Here is a 24,919-nt window from a genome sequence, read left to right as displayed (position 1 = left end):
AGGTGAAATATTATTAGAAAAAACACACAAGCTGTAAAAAGGAACCACTGACGTTTTATTTCTGTGTAAGTGAAGCAGGTGCGTGAGATTCAGAGTCTCGTTTTCGTTTTTCTGTCTCCTGTGGAGCTTATAGCTGCAATAATACTATCTGTGTCTGTGTAAAGCAGAAGTGTGACTTCAGTATGCAACCACAGCTCCTCATTTCCTCCTTGAAACAGCGCCTTCATATTCCTCAGGTATGTTCAAGTAAGTGTGGGAGAAACTCATGTCCTTCATAGGTGAGGTCTAATTCTAGTGAAAGTTATGGAAACTTATGGCTGGGATTTTTCCCGAATTGAAAGCACCTTGTGTGTACAGCTTAAGTCTCGCTTCAATTAAGACTCTTTTATTCAGACTTCCTCCGGTTGTGACAGGAAAGCCCAACAACAGAGGTAATTGAAACACGAGACCATATGTTTTATTAATGATTGAGCGAGTAAACCGAGACAGATATTACACACACATAAGTCATGTAACTTCTCGAATTTGTTGCAATATACTGGTCGTTCATACAACTGAATTGGTCATTTTAATCTTTTCATAGCCCATAAACTCCAAAATTGGAACAGATAAGCCTCATCCGCAGTTTAATCTACCACATCTTCTTTTTTTTAAAACATTTTTTTGTCTTGTCTAACACACGTTTTATAAACACACTTTTAAAACAGGTCAACAGTTTGCTGGATAGTTGTTGATATTTTGTCCGCTGCCTCAAGTCTGGTAAGAGTCAGGATATCTGACACAGGACTGCTGCTCAATAGTAATGATGGCACAAAGTGTAGAGTTACCGACCCGTTGCTACAGCGATGTTGCTGAGCAACATCCGCTAACATTAAAGACACGTTGAGATCAGGTTAGACAGCTGTCTCAGATCTGCTTTTGCTTACGTGTCACTGTCAGAACCACCGTTTGGCGATTTCAGCACCATGGACAGAGACTGGTCAGCGTGAACAGCTCCAATCAGGTTTAAAGGCTTGTTTGTTTGTTTGTTTGTTTGTTTGTTTGCTTTGTGAGGTATTAGGTTGGCTTGACGAGAAATATGGATAGATACTCCAGTGACACAGAAGAATCTCAGGATAAGTCTGTAACGTTGAAACGCTCCGTTTAGAGGAATGTTCAGGAAGATAAATAATGTGTTCCGTCCCAACCATCCTGGACAGAGGGGGCGGGATGGTGGTGGGTTTAGGTCCGAGCAGGACTACCACAGCGCCTGCACCGTCAGGCTGGTCCGCAGCACCTCCATGCTGGTAGTGGGTGAGAAAACTCAGGCAGCCGTGGGCTCGACCTTAAAACGGAGCAAAAGCACAGTGAGCATCGAGTCGACCTTGTACTATTATCAGAGACAAGAGGATAGGATATGGCTTTACTCTCAGAATCAGAACTGCCTGGAGTACCTGGAAGCACTTGTGGCTTTGAGGCGGCAATACACAAAGAGTGTCAGTGACTTAAAAAGTAACGACACAAAGGCCACAGTGTCCTCCAAGAAGAAGCCTGCGCCTCCTCCACCAAAGAAAGAACCGGTAAGCTTAAATCACCTCTTCAAGAACACACGACAGGCAATATCAAAGACGAATGTTCTCCCATTTCTTCACAGATATCAAGAGCCAGACCCTCCGCCCCTCCGGCCCCCAATGAGCAAGACACTTTGCAGTTCTTTGATGAGGTCATCGCGAGCTGCGACAGCGAACCTCAGCGCAAACCCTATGTGGATGATGGACACGCTGACGTGGACTTCATAGGTGACTTTGAAATCCTTCTGCTTAATGGTGAACCTGGAATGTAGTGCTTATTCATTGGTAGCCGATACAGGCAATCAAATAGATGTTATACTAACAGTTATTCTCAATCCCCTGGGGTCAATAATGGTCCAAATAATATACTTAAAGATCTCCTCCTCCAGACATGTAAGGCATATAAAAATACTCTGCTTGGAACAATAATTTGTGTCTGATATGGACCACGATTGGTTCCAAACTAGTTGTGATGTCACAAATCATGCTCATAGGCCTGTCCCTTAAAATCTGATTTTCAATGAGCTCAGAGAAACTTTCCACTTTAAACAGGTGAATGTGAAAACAGCCTTTAGGTATCAAACTCTGCACAGTGAAGCTCAAACATCCAACTGTAGGAACAAGAAGAAAAACATGTTTTTGAGTGGAAGGGGACTTTAAGTAATGCTTAACTAATGTTTGAGTCATGATGATTTTCATGTATTAATTCATGCAGGATGTATCATGAATTCCTTTTGATCACCATTGACAAATAATCAAGTAATGATGACTTCATGTTATAAGTTTAAACTTCGTAATTTAATGAGTGTTAATTCACAGTTACTTTAATTGACAGTTAAAGCATGATACAATCTGATCGAGCATTCATGTTGTTCGCTTGTAAACGTGACATAAAGCGTCATGCAGCAATATGTCCATGTTTGCATCTGATCACCACTTTGATAATAAAAAAGCAGCTTCATAGACGCTGATCAAATGCATGGCTATAAAATATCCTACATTATAACTGGAACTGAGCTAATTTGGTGACATATCATATATTAGCCTAATGTATGACGTAATTAACATTCATTAATTGACAATCTATATCAAGTGTTAAGTAATCACATCAAGTCATAGTGACTTGATCATTTAATGGTGAGCAGCAGGAATTCATGATACATCCTGCATTAATTTATGCATGAAATCATTGACTCACGCATTAGTTAAGCATATGTAATGCTTAATGAGATGTACTTTTATTATAAAGTGTTACCAAATCTACTCAAGTACTCTAAGATTTTATGTAAAAACCATATGATTTTATAAACATGATGCACTGATTTATATTTTTTAAAAGGCAACACTATCCAGTGTTCAATATATATCTGCATAAGTAATAATCCAAAGATATATAAAAACATTACTATGACGGGAGCTGTTCATCCGCTCTTATGAGTACTTTTATTTTTTATAACTTTACTTTTGACACTCAATATATTTTGCAGAGAATACTACTGCACTTCTACTTCAGTAACATTTTAAATGTAGGACAGTATTTGCTGTACTGCTACTCTCATTTAAATAAAAGGTCTTCTGAGATGGTTGAGATCAGAGGTGCAAAGTAACTAAGTACATCCACTCAAATATTGTACTTAAAGTCCCAATATAATCATGATTACTTAATCTGACTGATTAAATGTCTTCTCTGGACACAGTTGGTGTATAACATCTGAGCTTGACATCTCTATCACTTTCCATTCAAATTTCATTACACTTATCAGTTACTATTACACAGAGCTTGATGACATCATGTAGGTGGCCACCATTTAAACATTTGTTAAAGTTTATACGAGCACTTCACTACATTTCAGAGGGAAATGTTCAGTTTACAGCTGCACTAGTTATCTCCTATATTGTACTTTTTATATGTCAAACATATACATTCAGATAACATGATACTTTTCTGTATATTAGAGTTTAAATATGTAGAAGTACTAGTATTAGTTGTTTGTTGTAGCAATACTTGGGCCGCTTACATGTTAATGAATCGGTCATTTTTAACACTCTAAAGGTTATTCTTCATTAATTTTTACTTGTGGTACATAAGTTGATTTAGCTAATACTTCCATATCTTTAATATCTATAATTGAGTATTATAAAATTGATCTATTATTTCTTTTACATGAACAAAAAAGAGCAGACAATTTGACTTGCCTTTGCAAGAAAAGCACAGGTGTAGCATATTAATATTAAAGATGGCCCAGTTTGACCCAGTAAAGTCAGCATACATAGTATCATGCTCATAGATCTGGCACATCTCAATTGAGTGCAGACATTGTTAACGAACATTGTTAAATAAATTACACCTGAGCTTTTCCAACAATGTCAAAATCTGTGCCAAGAAAAATGTCTTATTTTCTCCACTCTGGATGTCATAACAGATGCAGGCAGGTAAAAGTTGAGTGTGGTTAAGGTTTGGGTAAACTGTACATCATTTATACCAATTTATACAGAGCCCCTGGTCTTTGGGACCACTTTATGTGTCAAACCAGGAGAGGAAGCTGTTGGTTTTCAGCCTCAGCTCAGGTTGTTGCTCTCTGCTTCTCTCTCCCACAGTGGCCTCCAGCTCTGCAGAACACGACCTCCACTCTAACTGGGTTTTGCGGGTTCCTCGGGTCGCAGATGACTCCAAGCAGAAAGAAGTCCCTGTCTGTGCCAATGAAAGCATCCTGAACAAGAAAAACCCGAGTGGGTCCACAAGCAGCAGACTGCGGCTGCAGAGGAACCCGATCCATCTGCCCAAAGTGGTGGAGAGCGCATTCCAGACTCTGCGCTTCAAGCCCAAATTAAAAAAGCAGTGAAGCTTGATGGACATTTGAAACCACCAGCACTGCCAGGCTGCTGACGCAGAGCTCAACCTACTTGTTTGGACAGACACCATGCTCTTCTGTGTGGACAGTTCATACATACAAAAACTTTAAGTGTAATTTTAATAAAGTTTTTTTTTTTTAAAAAAACTGTCCAGAGACATAAACTTCATTAATCTTGATCACATACAGACCTTTTTCACAGCAGACATTTTGACTTGCTATAGTAGCACAAGTATTACTAATTAACATTAACGATGGCTCTGCTTTATTCAAGTGTGCCTGTTGAGTCATGACAGTGAGTCAGCATGCACAACACAAGGACCTTGAGACTAAAGCGCCTAAAAGGAATTCAGCCATCATTAAATTTATGACACAAGACAAAATGTTTGCTGTGGAAAAAGCCTATCCAGTGTCATTAGTTTCAGATTTTCTGAAAAGTGGTAGAAAAATATCATCAATCACAGGATGTCACTTTCCTTCATTCCCTCTGACACCTCTAGATTAGTCTGACCCTTCTTTTGATAGCATTTCTTTCAGGTCTGATGAACTGAGCAGAATTAAATAATATCAATAATTCAATATTGTGATAGTTTTAGGTTGACTACAGTTTATGCTTCAGACCTGCAGAGCAACAAGACTTAATTAACCCTTGTGGTATCTAGCAAAGCTAATATTTCTGGTTTAATTTATCCAGGTTTTCAGATATCCAAGACACAACGGGGGATTAATGGATTTTTTTGTGGTGCTCACAGCACTGAAAAATCAAATTAATGCAACTGATCTCATTCAAACTATTTTAAATGAAAATATTGTCAAATTGTCATTTTCTTTTCTTTATTACAAAGGTGTAGTATACAAAACCATAAACTGTACAACATTCATTTCTTTTCTGCTTTGACCTTGGGGCTGAAGAAGGATGACATAGGCTTCATGCCAGTCTTGTCCACTTTAGCCAGACTTTTCTGAGCAGCAGTCATCTTCTTGGGTGGCTGGAGTGAGGGGCAAAAAGTAAATAAATCAATATAACTCACTGACATTGCACAGAGATAGAAGGGAATTCATTACATATCTTGACCTTCAATTCAAACAGAAAAAAACATGTTTTCTCAAGGTAAGGCCCCTTGACTTGTGTGTGTACTTTAGAGACAAAGCTTAAAGGTGCAGTGTGTAGAATTTAGTGGCATCTAGCTGAACAGACTTGGCAGAAATAGAATATAATATTCATAAGTATGTTTAATTAGTGTATAATCACCTGAAAATAAGCGTTGTGTTTTCGTTACCTTAGAATGAGCCCTTTATATCTACATAGGGGGCGGGTCATCTTCCACGGAGCCCGCAATATTGCGCTGCCATGCTTCTACAGTAGCCCAGAACGGACAAACCAAACACTGGCTCTAGAGAGGACCTTTCGCGTTTTTCGCGACTTTCACAGCCACCATAGGTTCTCCTACATGCTCGGAGGGGGAGGAGAATTCAGTTGGTTGCAATCTGCAACCACACTGCTAGATGCCACTAAATCCTATACACTGGTCCTTTAAAGAAAGAAAGCGGTAAACAAACAAGAACTACACTAACAATCACTATAGGTCTTAAAAAAATGATTCCAGCAATGAAAACAAACAAATGATCAATTTAGTTAATCTGATATAATCAAAACAAATGATGATTTATCATTTCTGAGCATCCTCCTATGACTGTTTAGTCTATTCAGGCAGACTGCTCTGTATACACTCACTTTCCGCGCAAAGTCTGCACTGTTGAATTTGGTGTAGTCCTCTCCAGCTTCCACCGGATTGTCTGAAAGTTTCCGCTTCTGCCAAACGAGGAAGTAAGAAATGCTTTTCATGACCAAGAGCACCAAAGTTTTGTTTTTAACCACAGAAACACACACTACTAGTTTCAATGACCTCGCACTGTAAATAAAAAAGCTCTTAAATCATAACTGATGTTAGAAACACACAAGCAGTGATTTGTTTTCCCCCAATGTAAAAGTAAATCAACACATGCAACTGCAACAACAACAGAAGTGGAGGACTACAGAAAATGTGCACAGTGGTTTCGACAGCAGAAATGAGACAATATGCCACACCGACTCTACTCACGTCTAAGGCAGACACCAACATACCTTAGTAGGTGGCTCTGTCTCCTTTGGGCTTGTGAGCTCTGGTAACCTGTGGAGGAGAATAAGAGGCATGGTTGAAATGCATCCTCACCATAACTTAGCATTAATAATGATTATAATATCAAAGTGTTAAATATCTGAACATACTGCAAGTGTTTGAGGAGAGCTTTGCTCAGGTCTTCGCTGATATACTCTGATATCAGACCATGGGCATAGCGTAGGTAGTCCTCTGTATCATGGAGATAAGAAAATGACAGTGATCATATAGTTTGAGGTTGAGTGATATGAAAATGAAAGATGGGGTTTCAGTGTTTTATGATGGAAATCATGCACTATTACTGCCATCTATTGGTCAACATCCTATGTGCTGAAAGAACTAAGGTGGAAAAAAATACAAATGGGGCCCAAATAAAATTTCTCTTTTCATAGAAAGCTGACACTGGAATTTTGGGTAGTTATAACAGTGAAGCTGCCTAAAGTTGAAGCAACATGCCTTCATTTGCGTCTGACTCTGACTTCACTCTGACGTATGTTGAGGATTTCACTCCTTCTCCCACAGAGATATTTCTCTTCTTGAGGGCAGTGACTGTCCTCTCCACCTACACCAAAACAGAAAAATCATAAAAACAACGATGCATTTGATATGAGTGCACTGTTTTCACATATTTTGGGATATTACAGTTCAAATGTAGAGATGTTTGAATTCCATTAAATGGTGGCGATGAATACTTTACAGTACCTTTTTCTTTAACCAATCCATCGTCTTCTCTTGACTGTATCGATGAAACTTCAGGCTTCCCACCTCTGGAAGTATGAAACCAGGCATTTAAATAAAGCAACCAACATAAGCTTCTCATCGTGTGATACTAGCTTCAAGAATAAACTTGGACCTTTTTCCTCAGCAATGTGGTGCATGGAGGCCAGTGAACGTGTGCAGCTCAGCAGCCTTGAGCAAGCTGGGAACTCTTCATCCATCATCACTTGATCCACAGGTTGGAACTTCCCCTGAGCAGCAGATGACATCAAAATAATTAAAGCTGAGACTGTATGTTTCATGTGTGAGGTGTAAGTTAGGAAACGGAAAGGGTTAAAGTCTTATTTACAGCCTCTGATATACTATTCAGGTTATAGTAGAGACATGATATTGCTGAGACTTCTACCTTTCTAATTTTTATTTGTGAGGAAGCACTGCCTCCACAAAATAGCTTTACTGTCTCCTTATAGACCACAAAGTGATCAAAAATATCACAACAAGCTAACGGGGGGGGGGGGGGGAAATATGGGCTGCAGGTGTGTGGTGTTATCATTAAAGGAACAGTCAATCATTCTGGTACAGTCACTACACTTCTGAGACACCTTCAAAAGGAGTCTTACATACAGTATTTAAGAAAACTGAATACACCCCTGGTCAATATCACTAACATTTCTTTAAAAAAAAATACAGTGTTTGATTAATTAAACTATAATCAAAAGTCCATATTTAAGAACAAACTGTGACAAAAGTCAGCACACCCTTCATTAGTGAGACTCCATTCTTTTATTTTTCTATATTTTGTATGCCTGCCTTTATTTCTGACAGATTAGATCCTCCTGGGCAGGGATGATACCAGTCTTGCACAAATCTGCGGAGAGATGTTCTGCCATTCTTCACAGATAATTCTTTTCAGCTGCTCTTTGCTGGAGGGGTTTTGTTACTCTACTTTCCACTTTAAAATACTCCTAAAGTATTCTGTTGGATTGAAGTCAGGGGACATACTGTACTTGGCCAGGTCATAGTTTCACTTTTTTCTTCTGCTGTGGTTTTTGCAGTGTGTTTGGGATCATTGTCATGTTGGAAAATTCCTCTCCTGCCAACCTTCTTGAGACTGGGAGTCATCTTTTCATTCAGTATTTGGGTATACAATCTTGCATTCATAGCGCCATCTATAAATGTGATCTCCCCTACACCTTTTACACAATGCAGCCTCATATCAGCACACTCCTGCCTCTATGTTTAATGTTCGGCACTATGCAGTCACTGTGGTAGTCTTTGCCAGGTCCATGCCAAACTTATTTATTTTGGTTTCATCTGACCAAAGAATGTGCTGCCAATATTCATCAGGCTTCTTTTCTATTTCTTTGACAAAGTCTATTCTTGTAGTTTTGTGCCATTTTTTGAGCAATGGTTTTCTTCTTGGACGTCATCCAGGTTGACTTCATGTCCTTCACTCCGTCTGAACAGTCACTGAAACACCAATTTCGATAATCTTTGTGCCAAGTCAGAAGCACTTGCCCATCTGTTTTTCAATGCAGGGTTGCGTAAATAGCTAATTGTGCATATGATCATTTTTCAAGGAAGGCCACTGCGCCTTCTGTTACTGGTGGTTTGGAACCTCCTGTACCTCCTAACCACTGCTGCAACTGTGTTTTGGCTTCTATTCAGTAGCCTACTGATGATCTTGTACCCTCTCCCATCTTCATGAAGTCTCACAATCTGGCTTCTTACTTGTTCAGGCAATTCCTTACCATGTTGGAGCCATGTTGCATTAGACACAACCCAGGCCAAAACTGAGAAAGTTGTGGTGTTCACAGGTCCTTTTATAACCTTGTTCAGGAAATTAGTCTTAACTGGAAGTCCCAGGTGTAATCATTTTTCTTTCAGTGGTCACAGGTGTTATCACTTGTGTAGCATTGAGGTTGTACTTTGAAGTCTGTATTTTCAATTTAGTCTATCTAACCTGTTTGTTTTTAACTATAAATAAGATCAAATACCCTCCACTCCACCCTAAAATACTACAGTTATTGTAAGATGATAAAATGTTGAATCATTTAACATTCTAGTGATATTGCACAGGGGTGTCTCAGTTTTTTAATACACTATACATGTTGTTACATGTTGCAAATGCTGTTTCTAGGAATTTTGGTAATGAAATAGTTCCAACACAATGTGTCATTTTAACATTTTTCTCTCCATGAGCGCTAAATAGACCACATACAATGTATCGTGTATGCTTCACAATATTGGTGTTGTAAGAAGTCTTATTTCATATCTGTATAACACAGCAAGTCTTGCTACTTCTTCAGCTTAATGTATTTGTGCTAAGTGAAAGACATTTTGGTAATATTTCCAGAGTAACAATCAATACAAGCATCCTAATCTAATGATAATTATTATGCACTTTTAGTACAGATATAAAATTGTAATAAAAAGTAACAAAATCAACATTAATGTGTACATTTCTGACTCCTTATCTTCCTACAGCTGATTGAGATTAATTCATTAAAAACACTACAACAGCATAATGACTCCAAGATATATCTTCAACTAACTATAAGTTTAAACATATTCATGCTTAATATAAGTTTGATAGGTAGAGTAGGAAAAAAACCATCAGCCTTCAGCGGGAATTATACCCTTCGCTGTGGCAGGGTTGCAGAGGAGTTACACCACAGTTACACCACAATAATCATCAACATAACTGGAATGACAGCTGTGAGATGAACAGATTTCTTTTTCTTACCTCTTTGCCAGATTTAATCAAATAAGGCAAAATAAGATAGAGAGGATCCATTGGTGTGACAAAGAGAAGCCTCCCATCTGTTAAAAAAACGAGACAATCAGTTGATTAACACATGGTAAACGTTTTAGCCAAGACCACAATTTAAATAACTTTCCATCATCTCTGAATATTTACATGCACAGATATTATTATAAATGCTGACATTTCAAACACTGTTACATAGCCTGGTCATATCAGATTGATAGAGATGCCAGTTTGCAGAATATTAACCCTCTCATGCACATGTACCTTGGTTAGATTCAACTTGTGACAGCTTTTCATTTTTGTCAACACTGTTTGTCTTTAATTGGAAAACATTGTCATGATTTATGAATGTGTATATATGGAGAACATTCCTCTGGACAAGTTAAATACTTTTATGTGCAGTGGACCTGTGGTTTCAGCAAGGATGATTTGGCCTATTTGAAGCTCTATTAGCATCATAAGCTGCTATGAAAGCTCACGTAGCAAAGTGTTGATTGCATAAGCTCTTTTACAGCTGATAAAAACTGCTGATGGGAACTGGACGTAATATGAACCACTTATGCGGCACTGTTTATGATAAAGTTTCGATAAAGATGCTGTAGAGCAGTGGTTCCCACAGTGGGGTTGCCACAAGGTTAATCATATAATGTCATGTGATGACATTTAATGTCTCTCTTTTGCTTTTTATCTCTTTAATGTGAAGCACTTTGAGCTGCATTTTGTATGAAATACTGCTATACAAATAAAGTTATTATTATTATTATCATATCATTGTTCATCTACTGTGTGTTTTTAATAACAGCAACATTTACATTAACCACTTTTTATGTTATGTTCTCAAACATATCAAAATTGAGTAAATACGCAATAAATATCAAAATAACCACATTAAAATCTCTCTTAAAAACTGTTTAATATACGGGAGGCCGCAACTAACTCACTGTTGCCAGTTGTCATAGTAACACAACACACTTTCCGGCTCGGGAGTTTTGCAGGAACTCAGCAGTCAGAAAAAAAGCGAGTGTCAGAGCAGCAGTGGAAAGATTTGAGACAGTAAACAGTTCAAATAAATGCTGAAACATCTCGGCTCTCAACACAGAGACGACTGAATCTGAGCCAACTGACAAAACTGCTCAGCTAATGGCTTAACGGACAAGTTTTGGCTGTTTGCAGAAGACGGATATCCATCGTCATCCGTCCACATTCACTGTGGTATTGCATGTTCCCAAAGTCATATTTGTGTTATGTGGCTCTCTCATCGCTGGTAAACAAGAGACGTCCTGTCAGTGGAGTCAGACCTGCAGGTTGTTTTCTCTCAACATCAACAGCTCACATGTCCCATTAAAATGCCTGCAACCGTTTTTGTGTTTTGTTTGTTTGTTTGTTTTTCCTTGTACATTTGAAATATCGGCTCATTTTAACTGAAGAAAATGAAAGAAATACATTTAACATATTAACTCATTATTATTGTTATTGGGTGATTGAGCATGAGCCTATATAATGTAACATAATATCAACATAATATAGGCTAATATAATAGAATTTATTATAATATAATATGACATTGTTAAACCCAATAAGCTTCTGTGTACATATAGGCTATGTAAGTTATTTTGGGGGTTGGGTACTCGGGGTGCCATGACAAAAAAAATCCTTTGAAGGGTTGCTGTGGTCTCAAAACCGTTTGGGAACCACTGCTGTAGAGTAACACAGTAATGAGTGATGACACCAACCTCTCTGTACAGTCTGTCCAACAAACCAGGAGTGGAAATCTTCTTCAAATGCTTTGACCTCATAAAGTTGCACATCACCACTTCCCAGCATATACAGAGATGCTGCATCTGCAGCGACAAAATGAGGAACAGAATTACTTTCACTACCACGTCTGCACAAGCAGCTCACAAGATACAGCATTAGATTTCTGTGAAGAATCAAAAATAACAGCAGGCTCTTCTGACAAAGTTTACTTGTTTTTTTTATGTGACTGTTTATCACATATTGTCATAATGTTAATACAATGTTGTTAGGCCTGCAACTATTGATTATTTTCATCATTTAATCAATTAATCATCAGGTCCAGTCTATAAAAATGCCTGAAATTGTGAAAAAGTTCTGAGAGACCAGGGTTACATCTTCAAATTGCTGAGGCCTTGTATTATAAACAATCCAAAACTCAAATATATGAGTTGTAATTATATAAAAACAGGGAAAACAATCATATTTTTAAATTTGAGAAGCTGGAACCAGCAAATAATTGATATTTTTCTTAATAAATGTCTACATTATTATTAACGATTCATTTCTGTCAACAGACTTATTTATTAATCACAAATGTTGTACAATGCTGTGTCATGCTGCATGACAAGGTTTTGGATCTCAAAAGCAGTAATTTGGGGAAACAGTTTAAAAGATCAATGAACAGCTGAAACTATCAGTTGATTAATCAGTTGGCCAACCGACAGAAGAAATGCATCAATTTTGATCACTGATTAATCATCCTTTATGAAACAGAAACATCTCAATTTCTCAAGTGTGAACATTCGCTAATTTCCATAATCTTCTATGATAGTGAATTTAATGTTTTGGGGTTTTGGACTGTTGGTTGGAGAGAAAAAAAACAAGCAATCTCAAGACATCACCTAGTTCTGGAAACTTGAGACATTTTTCACTATTTTCTGGCAGTTAATAAAGCAAATAATGAAAATAACTGTTAACTGCATACCTAGATAAATACATAATAATAAAAATTAGACCTGTGGAGGGATTCCTCAGTCTCACAAAAGCTGGGTCACTGTCATGCTTCTGTGTGTCGATGACAGAGTCTGTGGACACCCAAACAAAAGATACATGAACAGCTGCAGGTGCAATCTGACAAAACATCACTGTTTACACTGTGTGGAAGATGATCAGTGTGCAGCTGGATGCACAGGCAAGAACAAAGGCAACTCTAACTCAAAACAAAGTTAATAACTTGTAGTAACACGCTGATGTGTAGCTAATAATAGTGGCATGCTAGCAACTGCATCTCAAGTCAAAGTCGGTGATGATAAATGTAAGAAGCGCTATGAAACTTTGCTGAATGTTTCCTGGTCAAAACAAACATAATGCAGAAAGCTAGCTTAGCTCGGGCATGACTTGTGACGTACCTGCAGCTATGACAACCCAACTGTCATTTTGTACGTTAGGCGTTCGCTTCTTCTTTTCAGCCATGTTGTATTATTAGACTTTACAGACTGAATTTCTGTTGTACCACGCTGTGTTATTTATATAAGTTAATACCTATTTAGGCTAAAAACGGCGTTAGACAACTGAACATGAATGGCTAGCTGCTCTTGCCTGACAACATGAGCTCAGAAAAGGCGCCTCTCTCCTTCTCTGCACTTCCTGCGGTTTCTCACGCAGGAGAAACTCCGACACTCATAACTGCTCCGTCACCTCATTTCTGTCCAGTTTTTTAAAACTAGCAACACTAAAAGGGTTTGTATAATTAAGTTAGCGTTTTATCATCGAAACAAGCTGATGAAGTTGCGAAAAATACACTGTGTTAGACTTGTACTTTACTCTGTTTACACTGTTTGTAATGTAATGGTACGGCCCGATATGACGTCATGCCCACATGCAGTTCCTCAGTACGGCCACTAGAGGTCAACAAAGGACTTTGATCAAAAATTACAGTGCATGGTGGCATTTGGATTTGTACTGCACAGTTTATCTCCCAGTTACTTAGCTGATATTTCTTAAATATGCTTTGGTCTTCACAGAGAGCCAAAAGGTCTTCTCTCAGGTGCAGGATATATGGTGACCAGTTATCCTTTGGCAAACTGGCACACAACAGATTGGGGGATCCATCTGTCCTTGTAAGAGGAGGGCATCTCTCGCTCTCTCTCAGGATATGACACTGTGAGTCCCAGTTGGTTTTCAGTGAGTCACTTGTTTTTTTTCCTCCTCCTGCACTGTTTATGTGTCTCTGTGCATGCTCGAGTGCGGATGTGTAGGATGTGTGTGTGTGTGTGTGTGTGTGTGTGTGTGTGTGTGTGTTTCCATCCCTATTAATGACTATAGCTGTGTCATCAATTTGTTTAACCATCCAGGGGTCCCTCTGATATGTTTATGTTTTTTTTTTTTTTATTTTGGTGCTGTTTATTTTCCTCTCTTCTAAAAACACCCACAGCTCAGCCTATTAACAGGTTTTTAATTAGCTTGTTTTTGGTAATGATGAAGGGAAGGATTTGTGTACCGGGTGACTGAGCTTTTTAAACATAGCCATACAGTGTGCCTGTGGAGAGCAGCATGATGTAGAGGAAAATTAGAGTCTACACTGGGTGACTTATTGCTTTGTGTTTCTCTGACATGCTCATTTTGATGTCACCTCTCTCGCTGGTTTTCAGTTTTTGTGGCCTTTTTTTTTCAGTCAGTTCAAAGATAATGTTGCCATACAGGCCCATTTGCTGATTTGAGCAACACATGCTCTGAACACTTTGAACACTGTCTCAATTCCTCCTTGAAATCAGTTAGATTTATGTTGCTGTAGTCTGTGGCAAAGAGAGCGTGGGTGAGATATTGTCGGTGAATTACTTGTTTTATGGGTCCCGGGAGTATCATACACAACAGTCTGCGCAGCTAAACAGAATATTCCATGAAAGCTTTCTTTCTTTTTGGGCTGCTTGAGGGAACGTCTGTGTGTCTGACTGCCAGGGAGAACAACAGCGGCCTTTCTGATACACTGGACCACAGACAACCCTAGAGAGCCGAGTCCTCTGTCACCAGCATGCAGACGGGAACAAAGTGGGTCTAAATTTAGGCCTCGATATGGCCTTGTAGACCCGGAGTTCGAGACCCCTCCATGCTCTCCGAAACCCAACTCAACAATTCGCATCAATCATACTGCAACAAAGAGAATTTCAGCACAACTAAAACCATGTCTGTTCTTTCTTTCTCCCCCTCAAGCTCTACTTCCTTCTTCCCTTTCTAATGTGCTTCAGAGCTTGCTATTTCTTGTTAAAAATATTCCAATAAACTCGTCTGTGGAGGTATAAGGCTTTATTGCAGCCAGCAGGCGGTAGACTGTTGGTCACACTCTGCTGAGCACATTGAGCAACCCATGGTCCTATCTATCTCTGTGGCCTCATTTGTGGTGGTCCAATGCAGGGTGACTGGTTACAGCTTACATATCGACTCAGCCCCAAGCTGTCATGTCACCACCATGTGCTGTGCATTAGCAAGGGTGTATTTTTACCCTCTTCATCGCCTGTCTTCGGAATTTATGGAGTAAGAGGTGAAAAGAGCTGATATCAAGAGCATACATATTCACCACAGTGCATTTTTTTACTGTCATTGCTGCCAAGAGAAGCAGGTTATAAATAGAAAGACAACGTCACTTAGGGTGCCACTTTTTCAGTACAGACACAGACACAGGCTGTTATTTCACACAGCTGCAAAAAGCCACATTACCATTTGGAATTCCCTACAGATGTAAACTCCATCTTCAGTTCAAGGAGATAATGTACACATTGATGCACTCATAATAGACATACACACACACACACACACACACACACACACACACGCACATAAAAACAGATGTGGAGAGAATTCCCCTTGGCAGCAGAAGCCTTTGAGTCATCATCTGGGATTCCCTTCCTCTCACTTCCAAATATGGGTGGGATTGTGAGGCAGAATGTGGAAGGCAGAGTGGAACCCCCTTGTGATGTCAGAGCTTTGGAACAGTGAGCCTCAAGCTGACTGGAAACTCACAGGAAGGAATGTCGGGAATGCAAAAATCACCGAAAAGCTATTCCCTCGTGCATGTTTGTAAAATCTGAGTTGTAGCGCTCTTGCCTCATGCGCACACACACACACACACACACACACACACACATACACATACACACACATAATGTTTTTCGCCAGTCCTCTCACTAGGGAGATATGCTTTCCCGTAAAGTCTAATTCCTCTTCCCCCCCCACCCCACAAGATGGTGACTCCTTATTCCCAGCATCAGTTGCTCTGTGTGAGGCCTCTGGTTGAATGGTATTTCCCCTCTACGTGAGTGCAGCGAATGATGTGAGTGCTTGAACATCAACTGTTGTGTGCTTGACGTAGACCTTTGAATTTTGAAAATTTGGAGAGATTTATACATTTGTGCCAAAATAAAAGTATTTTCTATTATACTTCACTTTAGTGCTTGACGAGCTAGTGTTTAAATTTGTGAAACATAGACAAAATATACATGAATATTGAACAAGCTTATGAAGTATGAAGTTTAAACCACCTAACGAGGGCCAGATTAACCTACTAGGTGGCCTCGAAGCATGAATCATGTGAACCTTTTGAACCCTTATTCTTCCCACCCTGTGTGCATTGTGTATTCAATGTATCCTTTTGCCTTGAATTACCTATCAAGTACACTCATTCACTAACCACTACTCCTAGACTTGAATTCTACCTGCCCCAAGTTTGCTGTGTGTCATTAATTTGTGGTAATTATATATATATGTACAAATATATTTAGAAATAGGCATCATGTAAGCACACTATAAACTGAAATAATAAAAGGTGTTAAAATATTACATTACATTTGGACACACTAGTGCAGTGCCCATTCAAAACGTGCCTGTTCGGAACGGGCCAAATGCTTATTATTTCTCGAGAACTGCATATGTATGTATCAATTGACAAATGTATCAATTAAAAAGATAAGGAATTAATAAATCAAATGGTTTAAATCCAGACAGAAACTTCACCAGTGAGACTAAACTGAGGTTGAACCGTAGAAGCAGTTTACAGCCTTCCACTGGTTGATTCTGCTGCCAATCAAACATGTCTGTGCTCCTATTGGTTAGTTTTACTGCCTCAACCTCTGTTTTTTTTCTCCTTTATGCAGTCCTTCTTCTCTCTTGGGCATTTTAACTGAGCAGTGCGCATGGCTCAGCAAGTCAGAGCCCAGAAGCCCCACCCTGCTGTGATGTGATGGTGTTTGTATCAAACAGTCCCTGCTGCACTCAGACACTGAGCTGAGCAGCTCGCTGTTCGCTTGTTTATTCAAAGTTTATTAAACGTGTCATGTGTCCAAACTTCACACTCGACACTGCACTTCCTTTGGCCCTCAGCAGTACACCTGCCAAGTGTGAAGTCGAGTCAGAGCCCAGAAGCCCCGCTGCCAAACAACCTCCGCTGCACTCAGAGATGGAGCTGAGCAGTATGCTGTTCGCTTATTTATTCAAAGTTTATTAATATTCATTAATATAGTCCAAATTGCACCAAATTCAACACTGCACGTCCTTGGCTGCCCAGCAATACATCTGACGAGTGTGAAGTAGATCAGATGAACGGTTCTCCAGATATGCGAGGGACAAACATACAGACAGACAGACAGACAGAGATTCCTTGCTTTTTAGTTAGATGAACTGCTGTGCCCATTCAAAATGTGTCTGAAACATCCTGCAGTAAGTCTTGAACATACATGTTAAGTTTCGTTCACAGTAGAGCTTAAGTCTCTTAAACTTTTTCAAGTCATTAAAACAACAGATGTAATCCTACCTCTGACCACGATGTGGGTTGCAATGGTAGAGTGACACTGTCCATTTTCTGGTGTACTTTACCAAAACAAAAATACTATTGATCAAATTGATACATTCAATATCTACACAGTAGACCACAAGCCTGAGGGTCTGTTTCCCACTTTGTGTAGTAATATAGCTATAGTCTTGCACCTAGGCATCAACCCTGTCAAGACAAAGGTACCCTGACGGGATTTTGACCACTAGTAACACTGTGGAGCAATGTTCTGATCAGTGTCTTCCTGTTTTGTTTTTCATCTTGATGCGATACAATGCAAGACGATACGATACTATAATATACAATAGGATACAATACGATATAGCACAATGCGATACACATTTCTGCCAATGGTTTCAAACTATTCCACTGATCAACAGGTGGCGGTAATGTGCCAAGAAGAGCAGCAATACGCCAGCAAAATTCACAGAAGAGGAAGCCTGCAGGCAAGCAAACATGGATGTAAATAATGCAAAAGTTATAAAAACATCTGCCTTGCGAGGTGTTTATGAAGAAGAAAATGCATTCAGCATGTTTGTGCGGCCTTAGTAATACACACAATACTTTTTGGTGAGAAAAACTAAATGTAAATATTACTTCATGGGGTACCATTGATGTGGTGTTAATTACTTAAAACTGAATGGAACATTGTACTATAAGACTTCTATAAGTCATTGTGCAAAACACTTTATAGCAGGTTGCCAAGACTTTGGTTATCTCTTCATTTTGTGTGTTTCACATTTGTCTTGCACTGTTCAAAGTTTATTAATTATAGAACTAGTGCTGAAATAATTAGTTGATTAATAAATTGGTTGATAGAATATTAATTGCCAAATATTTTGGCAATTGATTTCATTTCTCAAGCAAAAAAACCAACAAATATTCACTAGTTACGGCTTTTCAAATGTGAGCATTTGCACCTTTTTTCTGTTTTGTATCAGTTTAACTTTAATACATCAGATTTAGACTGTTGGTTGGACAAAACAAGCAATTTGACGATGTCACCTTGACCTCTGGTAGATTTTGATGGACATTTTTAATTATTTCATGACATTTTATACACTGATGAATCAAGAAAATAATTGGCAGATTAATTGATCTTGAAAATAATTGTTATGTATCCCTACATGGATCAGTGATGTGGGCTCTAAACAGGGTCTGATAAAAATATCAGCTTTCAGGCAGTCAGGGGGGCTGCCTGTCCCAGAGGCTTTCATCTGCCCATGATCCCTGCCTGTCTCCTCTCTCCCTTTTCCTTCCGTCTCTTTACTCTGTCCCGCCGAGTAGACGTCCCACAATACACCATCCCCAACCCTAATTATTGTTTACTAGGATCAATCTCTCTCTCCCTGTCCCTCTCTCCATCTCTCTCTCTCTCTCCCTCACTGTCTCCCGCTCTCTCAGTGTACCAGGGACCAGAGACGATGTGGTAATTACATCTGCCGACTGCTGGTCTGCCGCAGACGGCTCCGCAAGTCTCTCTGCTCAGAGAGAAATTAGAGACTGCTCAGCACATGTCCAGGGCTGTAATTAGAATAAGTACTCTGTGTATGAAATGTGTTTATTTGTTTATTTATGAGACCCCAGAATTCCAGGGCACTTCTCTTCGCCTCTACTCTCTAAGGTTGGGTCAGGACAGGAGATATGCACCAGAACCCCTGTTAGGGAGTTAGCATAACTTCTGAGTATGTGTGCTGTATTTACTGTTTCAGCATGTCTCAGTTTGATATTATTTTGGTTTGATAGTCGTTTTTACAGAACCGTAACTTATAAACTCCAAGTAGTGTTGATGTTTGATGGCTATCGTGCTTGATACTAGATGTACCGTTAATAAACAGTCATTTTAAAGAATGGAAATTTCCTGATGCAGAGAAAGTTGATCCAGGGTCTACCCAGTTTTGGAAGAAGTATTTAGATCCTATACTTAAGTAAAAGCACCAGTACAACAAGTAAGTTCTACAAATAAAAGTCAGAAAGTTCAGACACAAAATGTACTTAATGTATCAAAATTAAATGTCCCCTGTGGCTGATATATTTTTATATATGACATTATTAGATTTTTTAACACTGATGCGTCAATGTGTAAGCAACATTTCACTGTTGAGGCTGGTTGAGGTGGAGCTAATTTTAACCACTTCATACAGCTAGTTTAGATTCTCAACCTACGAGTCAGCCACCTCCAGAGGGTCACAAGAGAAATTTATGAGTCGTGAGATGGTAGGAAAGAGGAAAAAACAAAGTTCTACTACACAAATCTGTCTCCATTTTTTGGACTTTTCTCTAATGGTTTGTGTGTGATGATAACTGTTTGAATGATCCAAGTGAAGTTTAGAGGAGAAATCACTCTTTGGTGGAGCTGTTAACAACTCAGACATCTGAAACATGACAAGGAGACCCAACCAGACACTGTAATAAAGGGTCACAAGCTAAAAAGGTTGGGAATCATTGGCTTAATCTTTAATAATATATTGTATTTCATGATCTTTTCATATGTTTTTTAATCTAAAATCTTAATCTGGAAAGTAACTTTGCTGTCACATAAATGGAGTAAAAAGTAAGATATTTTCCTCTAGAAACGTATTGGAGTAAGAGTGTAAAGTACCATAAAATGGAAATACTCAAGACAAGTACCTCAAAATTATACTGAAGTACAGTACTTGAGTGCATGTATTTATCTGTTTTCCACCACTGGTCCTATCAACTCTGGAGGTTGCTTGGTAACCTCTCTGATCTGCAGTCTTCAATCCAAACATCTTTACATGTTTACTTAAACTTTATATCAAGCCTGTGTATCTTTTCAAAGAAGAAATAACAAATCCACCGTCATACAAATGAAAAGTTGAACTCATAAGAAACAAAAAGCACCCTTACTCATTTCAATACACTCAGTGGTTTTGCTCCTACAGCCTTACTTGTTCTGGTATGACCACAAGCTTATGGTGGTTAATGTTAACTAAAGTGTAGATACTTAGTCAGTTTGCTGACTTGATGGCTCTTCTCTATTTGTGCTATACTACACTCAAGCGTTTACCGTTATCATGCTAATGTCACTTGTGGCCACAGTGGCTCACTTCATTAAAATTACATGTTATGTAAATTATTCACTCAGTGTTGTCACTTTGTGTCTCCATATTATATAAATCTACTACGGCTACTGCTGTCTACATACGACACCAATTACACGTGTCCTCAAAGAGGGATTTCTGCTCTGTTACTCCTCCTGACGTCCCTTTTTTTAAATGCTTTTGTTGAGTTTTTCCTTGTCCAAGTTGACCCTCTTGTAAAAATTGTGATTTTGAGCTATATAAATGAAATTAATTTGACTTCACTATAACAAAATTGTGGAGCAAAGTGGATTCTGTTGCTTTCATGTTTACAAGATGAGAAGAAGCAGCTGTATAGGAAAACATACAGCTCCAATTTTACAAAATATAGCTTACTTTTTTTCCAAAAGTCTGTCTTTTACAAATATATTGAGAGAAAAACATATTTTTTTCTAAAACTTGCATATCAAACATTGAGCAGACACCTTTGGCTTTCAGTACCTTTATATCAACCGTTTCACCTGCCTACCACTCTGCCACTGGAAATTCCAGAAATCAGTGAATCTCTCGGAGAAAGTAACAACCCACTGCTTCCCATACACCAACATGTCTCCCATTTTACTTTGAAGGGATCCAGTTTCAGACACAAAATAGTCAAGGGGACCCAGAGTTGCTGAGGGGCGCTTTCTCCACTCATAGATTTATGAGCTGCGCAATGAGACAGTCGACAACTCAGGCCATTAAAAGATTATCTGGATCTTTCACAGGCATACTGGGATCATTTGGGAACAAAGTCATTATGTTCATTCCTTATAAATCTGCAAGGTGGAGGGTGACACATTGGGGAAACGAACAGTCCATTACCATGTGTATTTGTGTGCATGCATGTTACAGTATGTGTGGTTATTTTATATTCCCCCTTAAGACAGATAAATTTTCCTCAATTTAGAGATATCCTGTACATGTGTTTGTGTGTATCTCATCTTTATAGAGGACAGCTTTCATTCTGACCCCAAACCACTGTCATCATATACTGTATATCATGTCTTATCAGTGATGCTGAATGATTTAACCACAAGGGTTAGAGTGTTTATAAGCAGATTTGCTTTTGAATCATACTCCATAATCTGAGAATCATTACTGAAGAGAAAAGCAGATGCTGGATGAGAGGCAAACACATAAAGGTGTTCATGCGGGGGGGAGGTGGAGTGTCTACGCAGCAGTGACACACACTGGACGGCTGAGAGCCCAACGTGTAGCCTTTAACTTACCTCAGAAGATGGATTGACCCAGCTGCTTCATAAAATAACTAGTCAGTCTCTTAGTGAAATTGTTCCCATGATGGATATATGCTTTTATGTTTAGAACTGTCATTTTTCCACTAAACTAAAATGACTCTTGTCATGATTTCATGTGCTCTGAAGGACTTCACATTAGAGCAGTGCTGAATTTCTTGACCCAATGCACACAATCAATAAACCCATTGGCATTTTAAACACAATCATTTTTAAGTAATGCATGAAATAGTGTATGTCAGCAAATATTTATATAGGGACAAGAATGGATAGACAGTGTGTAAGACCACTGACTTCACCATTCGTGACTGGAAAGATAAAAATATTATTCATGTGACATAAAAGTTTTGGCAAATTTCCATCATATAGGCAATGACTACTTTACTTGCCAACACCATTATCTTAGAGTGTGAACAAGAACTTTAATTTCTACCAATAAGCTCTTATGACTGGACAACAATAGCTGAACGAGACACTTTCATCTCAATAGTAAAATTGGTAATTACTCTCCTGACTGGACCCAGGCTCACAGTCTGCATTTTGTCCTTGGCTTTTCAGGGATAAGGGTCTTGGCACAAACTGGCCAAGTGTAATGTAATCGAAAGAGGCAAGACTGTGAATCTGGCGGTGTGATGTCATAACTATGAGACACTTGTGTGATATCATAATTATGAGGTAATGGCGGGAGGGGTGTGCAAGTTTATGACTTTGGCACACGCTCAGTTTACCGTCAGCCGACTGCAACAGGGTACTAATGAGAATAGATGGCCTGCCTCGAGCTATCCATGTGTGCCTGTGTGTGTGTATGTGTGTCAGCATTTGTGAGAGACAGAGTGCACATGTTCGAGCAATGATAAATTGATGGTTATTGGCTGAATGATGTACTCAAGAAAGGGTTAATGCAAATGACCTACAGGTACGGACTGGAGAGCACCAGAGCGAGGGAGAACGCACGAGGGATCCATGTGAGTTTCGAAGTCAACAGGTTTTGAAGTTTGTATTTCTGCAAAAATCTGAGTCTCACTATAGATAAGACACTGACTCTTCACCAACATGTTAAGTGTTTGTTTCTGTTTTTTCCAGCTGAGAAACATTGCAAACCTCAGGCCTGTTGTGTCTGGAGCTGTGATGCTTTTATTTCATCTTGTCTCGACTGTTGTAACTCCCTCTTCACCTGCCTCAGCAAAACATGGACTGGACTGCTTACAAGTAGTCCAAAATATTGCTGATAAGCTATTGACCAGGTGCCATATTCACAAAGCATCCTAAGGCTAAAAGTATATTTAAAAAAAGTAGAAACTCCTTAAAATAATGAGCGTGTCAGTCCTAACTTTAGTCCTAAGTTTTTATTGTGTGAGTAATACACAAACATTTTAATGCTAAAAGTAGCTCCTATAAGTCTGAGAGAAGTTAGAGGTTAGAGGCCTTTGGACTCCCAAGTCAGTAAAACCCTCTCATAATCAGTCAGCTGCTGCAGGCAATGATCCTCATTGTGGTTTTTTGGAAAAATACAACAACAAAATTTTTTTAAAGCACATTTAGATAGTGGTCAAGCTAATGAGGACCCAATTATCTCACCAACAAATTGAAACAGTCCAATCCAATTACATCTATCTCTTTCTTTCCTTCTCTCACATTGACAGATACAGATCGGTCACTTGCCAACTAGTCACTGTGGACTTTAGTGATTAAGTTCTTTCATGAAACATGTCATTCATAGCAACGTGGTCAAACCCACAACTTCTCTTAGCTTAGGAGTTTTCTCAGTTCCTTACTGAAAGTTGCTCTCGGCATCTTTGTCAAAATGTCGTCAGAGGAAAAACTTGGTTAGGAACTTTTAGCACCATGTAGGAGGACTCATATAACGTTAAGATAAAATCCTTTGTGAATGTAGCCCCAGGTTCTCCAAAAAGGTCTCATTTGACACCAATCTTGATTTTTTTTTTTTTTACACTTTCTTATCAAATTCTTGTAATCACTTGTAGATTTGTTGGTTGTTCTTCACTCCAGGCTTAAAACTGAAGGAGACTGTGCTTCTGACATTTGGACTTAAGATCTGTGGACAACCTTAAACAGAAGCTCAAGACCCTCTTGTCTAGACTTGCACTAAGACTTTCTTTCTATTTCTTTTGTTTTTACTCTTGTTTAGTCTTCATTTTATGTCCCTTGCTGTATTTTTTTTCTTATTGTGAGGCACTTCTTCTCAAGAAAGGTGTTGTCTAAATAAATGCCCTTACTCATTTTTGCATCAGTCTTATTCATTTTCCATTGTACTATTGACACACTCATAAGATTAGTTTTATTGTAAACTCTCAGAATGAGCAAAGGTTTCGTTCATTACCACATTGAGTATTATGTGGTCTGAGCAATCCACAATGGCGTAAGAATGCTGTAAAGCTAATCCCTGAGCTTTAGTGTACATGTTGTGCTGATTTCTGGTTGCTAGTTAGTCTGATGATAAAACAATCATCTATTGTTGGACTCATTGTTAGTCATTCTGAATGAGGTAGTGCTGTCTGGGTGCTTTCAGACAACTCACCGTCATCAAACACATTACTTCTTCAAAGATAATTTTGAAAACCAAGTCTTCAGATTTTTACCTATATATTAATTTCAAATGGACAGAAGATCAGTCCTTGTTTTCTTAGGAAAAATTCATTCTTTACTTGGCTTCTTTATTTTGGAAATCAGAGTGTGGAGGTCAGCCCATACACAACACCAGAGCTGTGTTAAGAATCAAAAGATTTTATTCAATATGAATAGCAATAGTATGCACATTTTCCACACAATTCAGAAATAACCCAAAGTGATAATGAGATGCACTGATGAGTTGCTTTTAACATAGGTAGGTGTCAATTGACTTCAATTCTGAACCATTTAATGTGAAAATTATTGGCATACTATAAAGCTCATAGTAAAAACTGGCAAGCTGGTACAGCAATTTCTGTTACATGAGTACACATATGGAGAAAAT

The 24,919-nt window shown here is 38.7% G+C and overlaps 2 protein-coding genes and 1 long non-coding RNA gene across 5 annotated transcripts; 2 read left to right on the top strand and 1 right to left on the bottom strand.

The window, feature by feature from the left end:
- The first annotated feature begins 696 nt into the window (after positions 1-696).
- Positions 697-5,126, top strand: LOC121907346 (uncharacterized protein C13orf42). Its single transcript, XM_042426856.1, has 3 exons — positions 697-1,559; positions 1,634-1,778; positions 4,149-5,126. The coding sequence occupies exons 1-3, from the start codon at positions 1,152-1,154 to the stop codon at positions 4,391-4,393; spliced, it is 798 nt and encodes a 265-aa protein (XP_042282790.1). The 5' UTR covers positions 697-1,151; the 3' UTR covers positions 4,394-5,126.
- Positions 5,127-5,219: 93 nt separating this feature from the next.
- rnaseh2b (ribonuclease H2, subunit B) lies at positions 5,220-13,407 on the bottom strand. 2 transcript variants are annotated; one of them, XM_042426854.1, is made up of 11 exons: positions 13,195-13,403; positions 12,802-12,870; positions 11,782-11,889; positions 10,025-10,101; positions 7,415-7,529; positions 7,264-7,328; positions 7,018-7,123; positions 6,672-6,753; positions 6,528-6,573; positions 6,138-6,215; positions 5,220-5,391 (listed from the first exon to the last, which is right to left on the bottom strand). In XM_042426854.1, exons 1-11 carry the CDS (start codon positions 13,256-13,258, stop codon positions 5,281-5,283), a joined length of 921 nt encoding a protein of 306 aa, XP_042282788.1. In that variant the 5' UTR covers positions 13,259-13,403; the 3' UTR covers positions 5,220-5,280. The 2 variants fall into 2 exon arrangements, with proteins under 2 accessions (XP_042282788.1, XP_042282789.1); XM_042426855.1 differs by lacking the exon at positions 6,138-6,215 and having other exon boundaries at positions 13,195-13,407.
- Positions 13,408-13,441: 34 nt separating this feature from the next.
- On the top strand, positions 13,442-24,168 carry LOC121907347. 2 transcript variants are annotated; one of them, XR_006098840.1, is made up of 4 exons: positions 13,442-13,525; positions 13,810-13,948; positions 22,862-22,910; positions 23,029-24,168. It is a non-coding gene; the product is annotated as an uncharacterized LOC121907347 (long non-coding RNA). The 2 variants fall into 2 exon arrangements; XR_006098841.1 differs by having other exon boundaries at positions 13,810-13,969.
- The last annotated feature ends 751 nt before the right edge of the window (positions 24,169-24,919 follow it).

This window comes from Thunnus maccoyii, chromosome 11, assembly GCF_910596095.1.
Source record: "Thunnus maccoyii chromosome 11, fThuMac1.1, whole genome shotgun sequence".
In the NCBI taxonomy this organism is placed as follows: domain Eukaryota; kingdom Metazoa; phylum Chordata; class Actinopteri; order Scombriformes; family Scombridae; genus Thunnus; species Thunnus maccoyii.
This window is presented reverse-complemented; position numbering and strand designations above follow the sequence as displayed.

Bases quoted from the DNA above. Each gene is read 5' to 3' on its own strand.
- LOC121907346 (XM_042426856.1), top strand. From the start codon at position 1,152: ATGTTCAGGAAGATAAATAATGTGTTCCGTCCCAACCATCCTGGACAG. The intron at 1,560-1,633 runs GTAAGCTTAAAT...ATTTCTTCACAG, and splicing joins CTCCACCAAAGAAAGAACCG to ATATCAAGAGCCAGACCCTC. The intron at 1,779-4,148 runs GTGACTTTGAAA...TCTCTCCCACAG, and splicing joins CGCTGACGTGGACTTCATAG to TGGCCTCCAGCTCTGCAGAA.
- rnaseh2b (XM_042426854.1), bottom strand. From the start codon at position 13,258: ATGGCTGAAAAGAAGAAGCGAACGCCTAACGTACAAAATGACAGTTGG. The intron at 11,890-12,801 runs GTCTAATTTTTA...TTGTCGCTGCAG, and splicing joins ACTGAGGAATCCCTCCACAG to ATGCAGCATCTCTGTATATG. The intron at 7,124-7,263 runs GTACTGTAAAGT...GTTTTGGTGTAG, and splicing joins TGGATTGGTTAAAGAAAAAG to GTGGAGAGGACAGTCACTGC.